This window comes from Mycteria americana, chromosome 4, assembly GCF_035582795.1.
Source record: "Mycteria americana isolate JAX WOST 10 ecotype Jacksonville Zoo and Gardens chromosome 4, USCA_MyAme_1.0, whole genome shotgun sequence".
NCBI classification, from domain to species: domain Eukaryota; kingdom Metazoa; phylum Chordata; class Aves; order Ciconiiformes; family Ciconiidae; genus Mycteria; species Mycteria americana.
In genome coordinates this window covers 84,920,848-84,936,677 of record NC_134368.1, presented here as the reverse complement: position 1 = coordinate 84,936,677, position 15,830 = coordinate 84,920,848, and the positions used below count along the sequence as shown (strand labels likewise).

The 15,830-nt window shown below is 39.5% G+C and overlaps 1 protein-coding gene across 1 annotated transcript in view; it reads left to right on the top strand.

Moving 5' to 3' along the window:
- AFG2A (AAA ATPase AFG2A) overlaps positions 1-15,830 on the top strand; it is a 232,896-nt gene that overhangs the window by 37,983 nt on the left and 179,083 nt on the right. Inside the window, 2 exon segments of the mRNA XM_075501145.1 lie at positions 10,589-10,642; positions 11,078-11,157. Of these exon segments, the coding sequence (XP_075357260.1) occupies positions 10,589-10,642; positions 11,078-11,157 (134 nt within the window).

Below are 15,830 nucleotides of genomic sequence, written 5' to 3'. Positions count from 1 at the left end.
CCTGTCCTCTCTGGGAGCAGAGGCAGTCCCACTGACCCTGAAGCCAGCAGCCCTTCATTGCCTGTGCTTCCCGGCATGGCAGACAGGCCTCTGGGTCACGGTCACATCAACAGGAGCAGCCTTGGAAACCTCAGCCCTTAAGAAACACTACCTTTACTGCCTCTTCCATAAAGACAAAGTAGTTCTTTGTACTCCAGAGTTACTGGTAAACAAGGTAACCTTTTCCACCTGCACTGCTTAAAAGAAAACATTCCTCTTTGTCTCGCCCAAAACACTGGTGCCTGAGAGGGTGGGGAAAAAAGGTAGCAGTCTGAAAAAAAACCCCCAGTTAAAAATGAACGTTGTCAGTATCCTGTGTTCATCAGTCATAGCTACATCAGCCGTTTTTACTAATGCAGTTAATTGTCTAAAAGTAAAAGGTGGCTCATGCTGAATAGGAGGTATCCGAAGGTGCACTGATATGAAATGCTTTTGTACAGTAATGCAGCGTTTCTTCATGGTGGAGTTCTGATGGTGCAAACCCCCCTGTCATTGACAAGCTGCAGCAGAAGTGGCTGGCTTGGGGAAACTGCCTTTTATTCCCTGTCTGTTTAAATCCCTTGGCCTGGAACTGGTCAAATATTCAATGTACAGATGTTTCAAGAAGCACATCTCTGGAGCATGTCCAGCCTTGGATATGTTGACTCCAGGAGGGGAACATAGCCCACTTTTTCTAACTTCACATTTGCTTCCTGGACAGAAAAGGCAACATCCATCATGTACTAAATGTGTTAAACATCATTGTCTGTAGCACTTCTTAAAGCACAACAGGCATGAATTAATTTCCACTGCATGCGTTCCTGCAATAAATCCAAAGTAGATGAATATGTGGATTTTTTGGTGGTTTATTTTTTGGGGAGAGGGGATTTTTCTTTTCTTGCTTATAGTCCTATTAATTTTCCTGTTCTCTATGTTATGTCTCAAGTAGCTGTTGCTGGAACTGATATCAGGCTTTTTGAAATGGAAGTGTGTTTCTTGAAATTTACTTTTCAGACTTGCATTTTCCTTCCAGTCCCTCCTGCCCCGAATAAGTACTTTTGATGAAAAGTGTCTGCTGTACAGCCTGTAGGATACGTGTACTCTTTCAGGATAGTTCAGGTGGCTAGGTTCTTGGGTGTTTCTCGAGAACAGACTGCAGACAGGAGGCATAGCTCTAGTTGTGGGAGCTTGCTGCTGGATGCCGTCTCTCCCTGCGTCTGAAACCTGATAGGAAATCGAATACGTTACATGCAGTGCTTACTTGGTCCAGTGATTTTTGGAAGATGGACCTATTATGTCTGCACGCTACATTTTAAGATACATGGGCACAGTAAGTCCAACTCTCTAAAGAAGTGCTGAATGTACTCGTCTAAGTTGGCTGTCCTGCTTGGGTGCAGCAGGTATCGCCCCTGCCCCAGCCTGCCTCCAGGAAGGCTTTGCACTGTTTTCCAGATGTATCTCTGCAACGTCCGTGCAGTTTGGACAGTTGACTCTGTTAAATGAGGTACTTCAGCTGAGTTATATGTAATCTGTTAAAATGTGACATTTGCACGTCTCTTGGGCATGGCTGGTTGTCATAATACTGTATGAGGCATGGTCAAAATGGCGCAGCCTCCAGCCCGTGTCTCTAATTGCCTCTAATAGGGTTTGGAAGATGGGCAAAGTCTAGGTGTAATTTCTGGGCAGAGGAACTGAAGAAAGTAACATGATAACAGATGTTTGACGTTGCATCCTGTTCTCTCCTGAAATCTATTGTGAAGTTTGAATGGTTAGTGTTACAATGAATGTGGCCCTTTTGTAAACATGCTCTTTGATATTTGGCCAAAACTTTTTATAGCTATATTTTCACCAAGATTGGTGACCTTTTGCTTTTCCAGAGAAAGGCGGTTGGTTGGTTGGTTTGTTTTACAAAGCCATCTTGCATATAATTCCTAAGGGGAATTGTTTATTTTTATTCCTTCACTTGACTTTCTTTGTCTCTAATACAATATATCTGCTAAATATACTAGGGAGGAGGTTGTCAACTACTTTCCAGGGGATGGCTCTTCCTGTTACCTCCCACTGCCCCTTTTTCTAAATCTCTTGCAGCATTGAGGCTTTTCAGGGTTTTAGTGGTCATCTTGATTATTCCCCCCTCCCAAACCTCTGTTACAAAAAGGCAACTGAATTGTTCTCAACTCCTTGGGAGAGTTTTCAGTGTTTTGCGGTCATGGATACAAGCGAGTATAAGATTGTGTAAAGGAAGGAATTAGGATAATTTTTTAATTCTTCAGGATGGAACATCAGTCTTGACTTATCAATAGGTTTTCATCTGGTTGAATTCTTATTTCAGTCAGCCTTCTATGCACTTTTGTACTTCACACTCCTTTTGTGCTCATTTCAAAGTTTGTAATTTTCTTCTGAAATGTATTTTGTGCATTCCTTTTACTAATAGGAAAATAAAATTGTATACAGATACTGGACCTATAAATATTAATAGGATGGGGGATATAATTTTCACCTTCTGCCAGGCTGATGACACCTCTCTGTTACATGTAACGGTCTCTGTGACATTTTTGCTTTAGATGTCATCTAGCTTTCTGAAATTGAACATGAAGAAAATGAAACCCTTTGTCACTGTGTTATTTCTGTGGGCTTTTTTTCCCTCTTTTGGCTGTTTATGTGGTGGGTATCTCTCTGTACTGTTTTGACAGTTCCTGCACTTAGGGTCAGCTTTGGCTGCTTTTTTGAGATATATGTTGATTAGACCACTAAGATTTTATGGTGCTATTATAAGAATATTTCTGGAGGAAACTTCCATATCTTGCTGTATGGCATAGGTAATTATATCTGCATTTGTCTTGCATCTTAGTTTATTTAGCTTTGTTATGACTGCCCTCTTGGATTTTTTTTTTTTCCTTTTTTTAATTTTATTTTTAGGAAATCCTGTATCAGTGTTTTGTGCTAAGAATGAATCTCTGTGGATATTTTTTTCTCTCTTATTTTTGTGGTATGTAGGTAATTAACTTTACTACCAAATAAGAAAACCATTGTGCTTTTTTGTTTTTAACCTATGTCAAAATGAACACTGAAGTTCGCTCTTATGTTGTCGGGCTGGGAGGCACCATCACAGTACCTACCCAGATAAACTCCATCACCCAGTTACAATGCGTTCCTTAGCTGATGGACCCATAATGGCCATGGGGACTGGAAAATCCTTTTGCCCCTTGAGTTGCCCATAAGCCCAGGATGCTGCATACTAGAGGGGATGTATGTTGTTGATGGTATCCTCCATTGCATTACTTTCTACTTAGCCTGCTAAAACCAGAGGGAGGCTTTCTGCTAATTTCAGGCGGCTTTTGCTCAAGGTTATATCAACAGCGGACTTTGAGTTCTGTTTTCTGTCCAACAAGCAGATTACCTGAGTTTACAAAATAAATAACAAGAAAAATTATGTAACTTCTATATGCTTTAATGGTTTTGGAAGCATCATTTTTCCTCTTGCTGCTTAGTGCTTTTTAGTATTTGTCTGTTTAAAATCAAAACTAAGGCAAAATCTCACTTAGTGATGGTGATAAAAACCAGCTTAAATTTTCAGAAAATCTAGATCTCCAAAAGTTAAACCCCTTGGAATTCAGCTGAATGAGACACACTAATTGTTGTAAACATGATGAAGCAGTATTTTAAAAAAACAACCCCAAACCCACCCATGATGGTAAGTAGTGTTTAAGGATGTTAATGCCGAGCAAACCAACAGTACAGATGATGTGTACTATACTGCTCTACAATATTATTTGCATTGGTTAGGAGCTCCAGCTACGGTGGGGAAAAAAGAAGGGTTAGAAAATATTCCTGATGTTTTATTTGCTGTTACTTAAGAGCTTGGGCTGAAAGAATCTTTTCTTTTTTCAATTAGCAGTAATTACAAAAAGATACACTGCTCTCAGAGCTCTGACTTCACCTTGGCTTGATTTAACTTCCTGTATCACTCTGCCCATGCTTTTGTACCACTCCCCGTGCTTGACATGTGCATGAGCTTAGTTTGTCGTCTGGGTCAATTACGTCAAAATATTTTCCAATTGAAGTTTCCTCTGCTTTTCCCTTCAGCTCTTGGATGTGGCAGCTCAAAGAGACTAATGAGGCTTGGAAAGGCCAACTGCTTTGCTTTGTGAAGAACTGTCACTGAATTTTGGGGAGATAGTTTAGCCTTTTGATGGGGATTTCAGTGAGCAGAAGCATGAAATAAGAAAGCTTGGTGCCTGTAACTAGCTAAGCAAAACATTTAAGATGAAAAATGAAGAAGCATTGTGGTTTTATGAGAAACTCTGGCAAGCATTTGATAAAACTTCCAGGAAGATCCATAGTAACACATTTACAGTAACTTGTAAGTTAATTAGCAGATAGTGAAACTAACTGTATTTGAAAAATTTGTTTAACATTTTTTACAAGGGATAACAATTTGAAATACTTTAATGAACTCTTTTAATCCTGAAGCTAGCTGCATGTTTTACTCAATTAAAAATAAAATAAGGCATTTATCCATTCTTATCATAAGCTTCCCAAAAGTGAATGTGCAGGCAGAAAATGGTTCAAAGACAACCCCATCTCTGTTTCCTTGTCCCTTCCCAATTACTTTGTAAGATTAATTTTTATTAGCACTTAGTTTCTCTCTCTCTTCAAGTTACCAAGGTTTGTCAGCAATCAGGTAAAAGTAGCAATTGTGGAATGGGGTGTTGCTGGAGGGTGAAATGCCAGTAGCTGAATATGTTTTGCAGGGCGGATGGCTAATTTTATGTCATCTTGCTGTATGATTTTTGATCCCATGTGGATACTGCCCTGATGGTGCCAAGCCTGGTCCTAGTCAGAGTAGTGGATGGCAGCTGTTTAGCCTGTAGCTGAAAGTGGTAGTGAATAGGAACAGGTGCTGAAAATCTGTGATGAACGCAAATTACTTGCAAAGGGATTTCTCTGTGATGGGGCAGGTGAGCGGGATGGGTTACTTTTAGATCTGCTTCAACTCTGTCATGATAGAATTTCACCTCCGACTTGATACTGCTGTGCCTGTGCTGGTGCAGCACTTCATAAGCATGCAAAATCCTGGTAAATTTGAGTGGCAGCTATGCCCAAGTGCTGAAGAGGGCCCTCTCTGAAGGCACTGGTGCATGCGGTGAATTTAATTCAGTGTTTCCAGTCAGTTCACTCCACACTACAAATAACTGGTTTCTGTATTGTGAGAGAAGCCTCAAAAGATGGTCATTGAAGTTTGCTAGTCAAGGCAAATGGCAAACAAGTGAATTCTGAGGCATGCCAATAAAGAAAAATGGATATTTGCCCTCACAGTTTGATTATGCTGCTTTTAGCAACTTCACTGCAAGGATTGAGTATGACAATTTTTTGCCAGCCTACTCCCTTAGATACTTTGGAGCCCACAAGCACCTGTTGAAATTGAAGTTTTTAAAACACCAGACAGGTGTCAACAAGTTTTTAAGGTCCTCTGGAATGCAGGACAGAGGGAGAGGAAGCTATTAAAATGGTGCATGGCACTCAGCCTGGAGTTTACTTGTGCTGAGAAGCTGGGAGTGATGCAGATTAAATCATTAAACAGCATTGCAAGAGAAGAAGTAGGCTTTCTTCTTAACAAGCAAATATAATGTGTTTTCTGAGGAAATATTTTTCTATGTAGTGTAACCAATTACCAAATCACACATGTACAACCTTTGCGTTAGAAATAGCCTTACTGTTAAAATAAAGGAAGTCTCACTGTTTATCTTGTTACAGTCTCTTTCCTGCAGCCGACCTGAGTCGTATGTTGCTTTGGTTTGACTATGGTAGGGATGGGATAGCATTTTGCCGTTGAGATTACAGTATCAAAAGACTAACTAATTTCTGAGTCTCTTCCAAATCAGTAATGTTGCTGTAGTAGATCATCTCACCTGCATTGTCATGGAACTGGAAAGAATTAAAAAAAAAAAAAAAAAAAAAAAAAAAAGGAGGGGGGAAGCCAAAATGCTGGTTTTAACTCCATGACAGGTGTACTGGTAGGGGTGGGATCAAGCTTGGCTCCTCTGAGCTGGCTGCCTACCCTCCTCCTGCAATCTGATGAGAAATTAGCACATCAGAGTGAGGTGCATCGCATCTGCAAGGTAGATGCCTGTCTGTCCAAATCGATTAGTGTGGATGTCTAACTCGGATGCAGATGTATGAGTGTGGGCAATGAACGTTGCCCTAGGTACACATTGTGAACAGTTGAAACCTAATTTTGGCACCCCTTGTCTTTTTTTGTCTTTTTTTTTTCTTTTTGAGATTCACAGTACAGAGCTCAGTTTCTAGATACTTCATTTGAAATTAAATATTGTGATATTTTAATTTCTGTTTTGATAATTTCTACTTTGAACATGGCAAAGAAGTTGTGCATTATCTATTGTAGAGTAATAATCTGTAGGATGTGATAAAAATTCTCTAATTAATTGTATTTTTAAAAAATATGAATGGTACTCTATGGCTAACATAGTTTAGTGTGTCTGTGTTAGAGCCCAGAATCTGCATGTGAGGTTATGGCAGTATTTTTGAAGAGAGTAGATACAGCTGTGTGCTGGAGAAATCTGGAGCCATGTCCGTCTGGCTCAACAAGCATAAGTGCATAACTTTACCCGATTGTCAAAATAGTAAAAAAATTATTTATAGAGGGAAGTTACCGACTAAATTTCCTATCAGTTGAAAGTTGCTACCCCAGTATTTTCAGGTGAAAAAATCTGCAAGTGGTTTTAAGCACTGCTTAGGAAAATCACTGATACTCTTTAACTTGGGGATACCAGATGTTCCTCTTGCAGTTTAAAAACACTTTGAGGACTTCTGTCATAGCCATGTGTACACAAGCTTATCTCATGTTGCAGCCTGTATACAGGACCTTTATCTTTTGTGCAGTTAATCTTTCAAGAGCTTATTCTAATCATATTTTAAAGGTAAGGAATTTTCTGTTTTTCTACCTTTTTCATTTAAAAAAAAAAAAATCAACACCCAATCCAGACCATAAACAAGTGGAAGGTTTCATGATACAAGGGGAAAGTATCTTGTAAACGAGGATGGGATAGTCTTTAAACAGAGCATACCTGGGAACTATCTCTACTTTGAGGCTGAATAAACAAAACTCAGCAGTATACAGTGGGTCTGAATTGGCAGATTTTATACTATTAGTCTGGATTGTAGCTCACAAATGGTATGCTTATATGCATGGCTAAGCTACAACTACTTCTGCCAATTTCGTGCTCCAAATCCTTTGCTGGTTTTGGAGTCACTGTGCAAATGACCAGAAGGAACAGGCTTTATTTCTTCACGTCCCTTCATATAGAAGATGGTTTGTTGCAGAAGAGAACAGAGCTATGCATCATTAAACTGGACCATTTGTTACTAGCACCTCTTGTATATCAACAGCTGTAAACAACTTTTAAAGGAATTATTGTGCTCACCTCTGGGCCAAAAATGATGTTTCAACAAATGTTGACTTGCTGACTAAGTCAGGCTCATGTCATTTGATTTTTAAAGCATTAGAAAAGCACTGAAAAAATAATAACACCCCCCCAACCCCCACCCCTGGTATTTCTTGAGTGGCCTCCAACTTCAAAGCAAACTTTCTAAAAAGAGAAGGTGAGCTTTGTGAAAATTGGAAACTGTCAGCTGTCAGCAGGTGACTTTGTGGTGGCCTGTAGACTGCTTGTCATGCAGATCTATCTTTTGAAAGAACTCCCATCAATCTCAGCTAAAGAACAGCCCATTTGGAGACAGAGTAAGGCAAAGGTTCAGCTCGGGTGGGACCAGAGCTAACCCAATTCAGTTTCTACATCCAGCTTCTTTGAACATTTCTAGTTTTTGTGTTGTGGTTTTAAGTGTTTGCATGAGATGAAATGTATACCAATTCCTCCTCTTCTGTGTGTGCTTTCCCTTACTTTGGAGTCTTTTCCTTTATTGCCATGTATAAAAAGAGTTCCAAGCTGCTTGCAATAAAAAACATGGTTCTGAACGGCAGTTTTGGTATTGCTCATGAGTGGTGAACTGGGAGACCTTCAAATCAATTTTCATGGAAATTCTCCATGAAGAGGCACAGGTTATTAATACATAGTGGTCTTTCACCTGGAGCTGCTGCTTAATGAAGAGAAAAATGGAGAAAAATGTCATGTCAAAGCTCACAGAAAAACCATGCATTCAAAATAATTCTCTTTGGAAACATTTTAAACGGTATTTATTGCTTTGATGTTGCCTTGATCATATTTTAATGCTTAATTAAAAATAAAACTCCAAGCATCTGAAATTATATTGTACCTTAAAGCTCAAAGAGAGTAGTTTTGGTTTTAAGTATTTTTTTGCTCAGACAAAAGAAAAGAAAATGTCAGTCTATTTGATGTTGTGTCATACTGGAGGAGTACACTATTGGCACTGATGTATATGATGTTGGTTTCCATGAGAATACTGTTGTGAAAGAAGATTACTTATGAGAATAAGGGCATGAAAGAGAAGGTCCACAGGCTCCAGGAAAAAGTTAGTAAAAGAAATCTATAATTGTGTGTAGAACCTGCAGAGGTTTCTCAGTGTACTAGCTCAGTTTAACAGAAAGCTAGACAGAAGAGAAGACTGTGCTCTCGTTCCCTAAGGATTTGTTAGGCCCATGCTATCGGATTCCTCATCTGCACTGAGTATGATGAATGGCAAGGGCCCGGAGCAGCTGGATGCTGTCTTTTTGAGCCGCCAGCCTGTTCTGCCCAAACTGCTGCATGCTCCTCATGTTCGGTGTCCACAGTGAATAGTAGGAAAAGGCTTTGTGTTTCTCTCTTACCTTGTTTTTTCCTTCTCTCTTTCTTTCCTATGTTCTTCATCAATTATGTTGATGAGTAATTCTGTTTCCATGCAAGTATCCAACAGACTCAAATTTTGAAGTTGTTGAAAGCCTGCAGGTGACACTTTAGCTACTGCAGCAGTTGCTTTAAGGGTGGATGTTGATGAAAGGAAGCAATGCTAATGGTATCATTTATGTTTCCTATGAGCAAGGCATGCAATGCTCTTCTTCCAATCCTTATACAATTGCTTTTACCTGTGTGGTACACTAGGTCTGGCTACTGCAGTATCTCACCTGGTCCTTTGGATAATGGACAACTCTTTGAAAATAAATAAGTAAAAATAGCGGCATAGCCTGGATGCTTTGCTGATATTGGATAACTTGTGCTTTTCTTTTTAGAGTACATGTTTTTTCCCATACATATGCTCAGGTATTTTCCAATGGTGCCAGTGTCAAGATAAAGTCAGTGCATTAACTGTTATTGCAAGAGTGAAAATAAGTGTGGAAAGGGGAGACTGCAAAAAACAGTATGCTGCATTTTTAGAGTAATGAATCTGTATTCTACCGATCTGGGCACAAAGTCCAGATGGTTCCATTCAAAGAGGGTTTGTAACAGAAGCTCTGTCACTGCCAATGTATAAATGTGCATCTGCCCCACATTCTTTATTCTAACATACCCGCTGTTTAAAGCTGCCTTACTACTCTGAGCCGAGCGTTACCTGAAGGTACTTGCAGCTGTGAAGCATAGGAAAGTTGTTCAGTTTTCTGACTGTGAAGAAGGATGTCGTTTCTGCTGGTGAAATTATGAGGACACCTGTTTTCTGGAAAATAGATTGAAGCCACTGGCTCTTTTCATTCAGGGCAGCAGATAATCATTGGTTGTGGCTGCAGGTCAATGTTGATGCAAACCAGGCTGAAGTCAAGGAGTCATTACCAATCCCACGAGAATCTTAGTCCCATTAGGAAACATTATTTAAGCAGCCTATCCTACAGGATATAGCAGAACAGAAAATACTCTGAGATTTCTCCATTGTTTTACTTTTTATAATTGTAAGTACTTGTTCAAGACTTGAACGTTGACCCTGTGGTCTCTGGTGTGTTCCTAGTGGACAGGGCTGTGAGTATAAACAGGCACCGCAGCAGCTGGCACTAATAATCGTGCTTGGCAGTCTCAGCAGAGAGAAGAAGGAATGTGAATGAGCTAAGACACTGAACAGCTTTCTTGCTGGGGATGGAGGGCCTTGTGGATGGGTTTCAGGTGTGCTGCTATGGCAGCTTCTTCCTTCTGGACCTGCAAACTGTCAAGTTCAAAGAAGCGCTGTTAAACGTTGGTTTAAGTCACTGTTTTGGTGCTTGGCTGGACAGGATGCATGTTGAGAGCGCAAGTAAATGCTTTCCTGTAATTCATTTTTTGGCTTTGCAGCCCCCTTGTTGCTGTTGTTGAGCCAACAGCTTTTTAAGAACCCCGAAGTGTTTATTTTTTTGGTTAATTCCATTTCTCATGAAGGTACTAGGGAAGTATTATGATGAGAGGACTAACCTACATGCATAGGTACATGCATGCACAGTGCTGTAACAAATGGAGGAAGACTTGGTACAGGTAGGAGGTAAGTCTAAAAATGCACAAATAAGACTTGCAAGTGACAAATTATCAGAATTCCTTGTAACAGAGCATCAGTAATGTAGCACTGGCAGATTGTCTCAGTCATTTTGTATGTAAATGTAATGTGCTTTTTAAACTTTTTTTTTTTTTTAATTTTGCAGGGACCTGAGCTGATGAATAAATATGTTGGTGAGTCTGAACGAGCAGTGAGAGAGGTGAGAAAGGGCAAGCTATACATAATGTTATATGTTAAGCTTTCTTGGCCTTCAAATTCTTCTCTGCTTATAAGGTTACCTTTAAACTTTCCAAAAAACCTCCTGGTTTATGTTTAGAAAAGAAAAGAAAAATAAAAAAGCAGAAGGGATATTTTGTGTTAACTTCATCCTGCATCGGCCTAGTGATGCATGTCAAATTTGGGATCCAGTAGCAGCTCTCTCTATAAGCCTGCATCGCGCAGTATCATGAATAACTTCTAAAAGGTCTGGGTGGTTTTTTTTTTTTGTTTGTTTGTTTTTTTTTTTTTTTTAAAGATGACAAGGCTTATGTCTATTCTGTGATGCTCTGTAGCTTTTGAGGTGTGCAGGGGGTGATAGCGTTGTGTAAGAATTTTCCATCCCTTAAAACTGAGTGTTTCATTGTTGTTTTTCTAGATCTTTAGGAAAGCCAGAGCGGTGTCTCCTTCAATTATTTTCTTTGATGAAATAGATGCCTTGGCAGTTGAAAGGGGAAAGTAAGTAATCCTGTTACAAAAATCACAGATGTTATTTTCTGATAAATTGCTCTTATATTGTGCAATCATAAGTGTATTACCTTTCTAGAATTATTTTATTAAATATATTCATTCCACATGCAGAAGGATAGCATTTGTGACTTCTGCTCAAACATATTTAACTTGGCATAAACAGGTAAGCTGGTGGAGTTCCTCCTTTCTCATCTCATTAGCAGGAATGATTCTACTGGTTCTCATGCCCTTTGGCTCTTTTCTGTGGTTTTAGCTTGCATTTATTTCCAGTAACTAACTCCTTTCTTTTCCCAGGGTTGTTGCACTGGCCTAATATAGTGTCTCCATCAAGCAAACAATATGATCATATGCTATATAACACTGAAATTTCCAAGGAGACTACTCATATGCCTAAGTTTATACTTACATTTAAACATTTTGCCAGACTGGGAAAAACTTCATTAAAAGGTTTGGGAACACTTATGTCCTTTCATGTGTGACGTTAAAAAGGGATTATTGTGCAAGCAGCTAACAATGTTTTCTTTAATATCCTGCTTTGTGATGATTCAGAGAGATGTTTAGCTCTTGTCTGAAGGAGGATTATAGCAGGTTTTAGTTGCTACTATAGCATTTAAGATTTGACAGGCTCTGGAAGTGTCTGTCTTGGGGGATACCTTCTTATAAAATACTACTACTTGTTGTGAGCAAGTACTTTTTTTCTGTTTTGTTTTGCATGAAAAACTATCAAATATGTGCATGTAGAAAGTATTTGTCCAGTTTGAAGGCGCATCACAACTTCATAATTTTTCTGGAAAAGAAGCTACCTCGACATCCATACAGATTCCTTTGTATTGCAAAAGGGGCATTTGTATCTGCAGGAAAGGATAAAAGGTGTCATTCTGACATTTCAGTGACACAAATGAGTTGTTTATGTTATAGGAGGTGGCATCACGTGCAGCATAGAGCTGCCCTGTGAAACTGCTAAGAAATGAACACATTTTCTGTTGAAAATGCAAAATCTGATAGAAGACGTCTTCATCAGTGTCCTTCTCATATGCAATGTATGCAACTAAGAAATTTGTAAACTTCCTAGAAATGCTAGTCACCCTGTGGTACGCACTGAAACACCTGCCTGCTTATCACAATAGAGAAGTTGCAAAAACGTGTGCTGGAATCAAGCCAATGTGAGGGTGGGAATATCTCCCCCTGCTGCAGTTCTTAAATGTGTTTAGCTTTCAGAAACACCACTTCATCAAGATAAAACCTTTTGGAAGAATAAGCCATAATGCATTTTAATCAGCCTTTTCACACAGTGCCCTAGAGCTGTTGAGTTTGTTTGTTTGTTAGCTTTCTTCTTTTAGGGAGTAAACAACCCAATTTTACCTTACCTGGAACTGTCTGTGGGGGGTAGTAGGCCTGGCACAGCTTGCTGAAGAATGTGGTGTGACCTGCTGCAGTCATGTTGTGCTGGAGACATCTGGTTTTGGAGCTTTAAAAAGAACAGGGTGGGACACACAAATATTTCGTTGTCAAATCTGAACCAGATGGGAGGTAAAATATGTAGCAGAGTTCTCATAAAATTCATCTGAAATTAAATGGTGTAGGAAACCAGACAAGGCACTTATTAGAAATGGCCTTTTTTTACAGGCTGACTTTGCACAGTAGGAATTTGCAAATGCATTAGAGATGCTAACGATTTGTGGCCTCTGGAGATCCATTTCCTGTACTATTACTAACCATACTGAAGTTTTCAAGGAAACACCTGTTTATATTGTCTCCCTATTCCCTCTGTTGGTTGAATTAGTTTTCTCTGCCTTGGCAGTGAAAAGCTCTGTGATACAGCTTTGTAAAAGTTTTTCCTCTCAGGCTAAATCCTCGTTAGGGTTCTGTGGGCTTTGTGCAGAATGTGCTGCATCCCAAGTCTCCCAGGTGGGTAACATCTCCTGATCCTAATAGGACACATCCAGACGTACAGAGAAGCCCAAACTGTTAAGTTGCGAGAGTAGTTTTATGCATAGTTCAGACCTGAAATATAGATGTGAAATAACACTAATTGCTTAATGCTTTTGCTCTTCAAAGCACTTTGCCAAGTATTCATTAACCCATTATTACTTGTTTAGATTTGACTAAAGCTTGTGGGTTTAAAACACAACGGTCTTGCTCCCAGCCTTCTGTAGAGATCACTAAACAATCCCTTCTCATCAGCAGGCACATACAAACTAACAGACTTTGTAATTAATTATAATACAGGTAGATCAAGAAAGCTGAGGAATTTTCTTGTCTTCACCATTCAATATAATGTCTCCTCTGCATCATGTAGTGGAGGCTCTGTCACCACACAAGCCATTACTCCATGGTAAACACTGTAGCTGCATTCAGATATGCCACAGTATTTTATTTATTATACATTCCCAAGCCATAACTCCATAATTGTAATACATCTAACACTCTACCTAATGTAACTGTCTCGTGTAGCAGTTTTGTTTTACAAAATGTATTTGTGTGCATTTATTAGTTACAAGAAATAATACTTTGAAATCAGCAAAAATTATACTAATTGACATTGTTCAGTGTCAAAATGTATTATTTCTGAAAAGATTATTTCTTGTCCAGCTGGCTTAGAAGTTCCATATGTTTTATCTATAGGAAATAAGCTCGTGGGTTTTTCTTCTTGTCTGTCCACACCCCCCTCCCAATTTTGCATGTAGGCAACAAACTAATACCTATTAATCAAAGAATTAAAAATGTGGGCTGGATACATACCAGCCTCAAAGAGAATTTACAAAAATATAACCCTGCACCTCTGAAGAATAATAGTTCAGTGTAAGGAGCAGTTGCTCGATGGAGAAGTCTGGAGATCCTTGGTGCAAGAAGATGAGATGGTGATTCTGAGTGGACTTCAGTTTCCAATGTGGTAGTGAAGACAGATAAAGATAACTTGAGCTGTATTCATTTCTGCATTTTGTTCTGTTACACTGCACTTCTAGCAGCACTCTTGGAAGATTTTTCCCTCTCTGTCTGGTTTATGTTGAGATGTTAGAGGAAGTTTAGAGAAAACTGAAAATAAAAAATTAGGGGCTGAATGGACTGACTATAAAGAAAAAGGAAGGCATTGACTGTAACTGATTCTAAAGAACAGATGATAAACCTGTGGAAGAAAAGATAGCAGAAAGTTAGAGGTGTCATGATGAGTTTTGAGTAGGAAAAACGATAGGAAGAGTTTTGAGACAGGAAAAAGTTCTGCAAATCAGAAAGGCTTTTGGTAGAGAATTCTCCTTCACTGTGAGTTAGTCATATGGGAGAAGCTCCAGCAACCTACCACTTGACATCTTTAAAACAAAACTGACGCTTCATGGATTAACGTGCAGCGAGGAGCAGTCGTGCACCGGGAGAGGTGAACTACGTGATGCATGGAGCCTTTTCCACCGCTCTGTGGTTCTACTTAGCGTTTGCTTCCACGAGCAGGTTACGACTTCTTTTTCTTTCTCCTTACTTTTGAAAGATGTTGTTATGACTTTTTGTAGGAGAGACTGCGCTGAAGCAAGACTCACAGGACTGGTCCAGATACAGCAGCGCGTGAGGAGGAAAGTTTGCCTTGCAGTAATCCCTTGCCTGGACAAAGCTTGAGAGGCTTTACAAATTGCACAGCTGCAAAGAGTTATGGGTATTTGTTATCCCTTGGTATCCTGACCATGTAAAACCTAATTCTTCTGGCCATTAGAGGTTGCCAAGAGGGAAATGGCTTGGTAATTAGACTTGAAAGTGATGAATGAACATGGCTCTGTGTAAATGCAGCACAGACAGTCTGTTTGCTGAACTTAAGAAATCTCTGTGCTTTGGAAGTGGGACATTGTTTATATAAGTAGGATTTTTAGGATTTTTGGGCAAGAGACATATTTGTTCCTTTTCTTGTTTTTCAGAAGCAAAGCTTTTTCCCCTTTTAACTGGAAATCTTTGTAATGTAAGATGGGAAATGTTGTAGACTGATGTGAAAGACACTGATAAATTCCATTTTCAAAGGGGAAATAAAAGAAAGACAAGGGACAAAATCAGTACCTTGTGTTTGACTTGTGGAGGCCAGAACAAGTTGGTAGATGAATAATGCTAACCTTTTCAGGGTGAGGGTAAAAGCGACAAAGTGAAGGGACTTTGGTACAATCCCCTGAAACTACAATATGATGATCCTTTTCTGGGGAGGTATGTGTTATCCTGTATGCTGGGGGGAAGGATAGATACATTCCTAAGCCACAATTTAAAATGCTCAGAACCTCTGAAAGGCATACTGTTTTCACTTTAGGTATTAAAGTATTTGCAGTCCTAACTTTTGAGGCCTTCAGGCTTCTAAATGAAGCTGTGAAGAACAGCAGCTTCTCTTCTGTACTGTGCCACCTTTGCTTTTCACAGGGACTGTGATAAATCTTCTGTTTTTAAACCAAACTGTCTGTCTTTCTGGAATATTTTAGCACATATTTATACTGTGCGCTTTAGCACATATTGCACAGTACACTTGAACATGCCATCACATTTTTGTACCTGTGCAAGTTCCCTGGTGTAATCGGCAGCCTCTTGTCATGGAGGAGATCAGTGTATTGCATCCTAACAATGAAACCTACAGGCTGGACCCTGCAGGGACAGAGCAAAGCGGCATTAGGTAGGATAGAGGTTCTCAGCGGAAAACCACC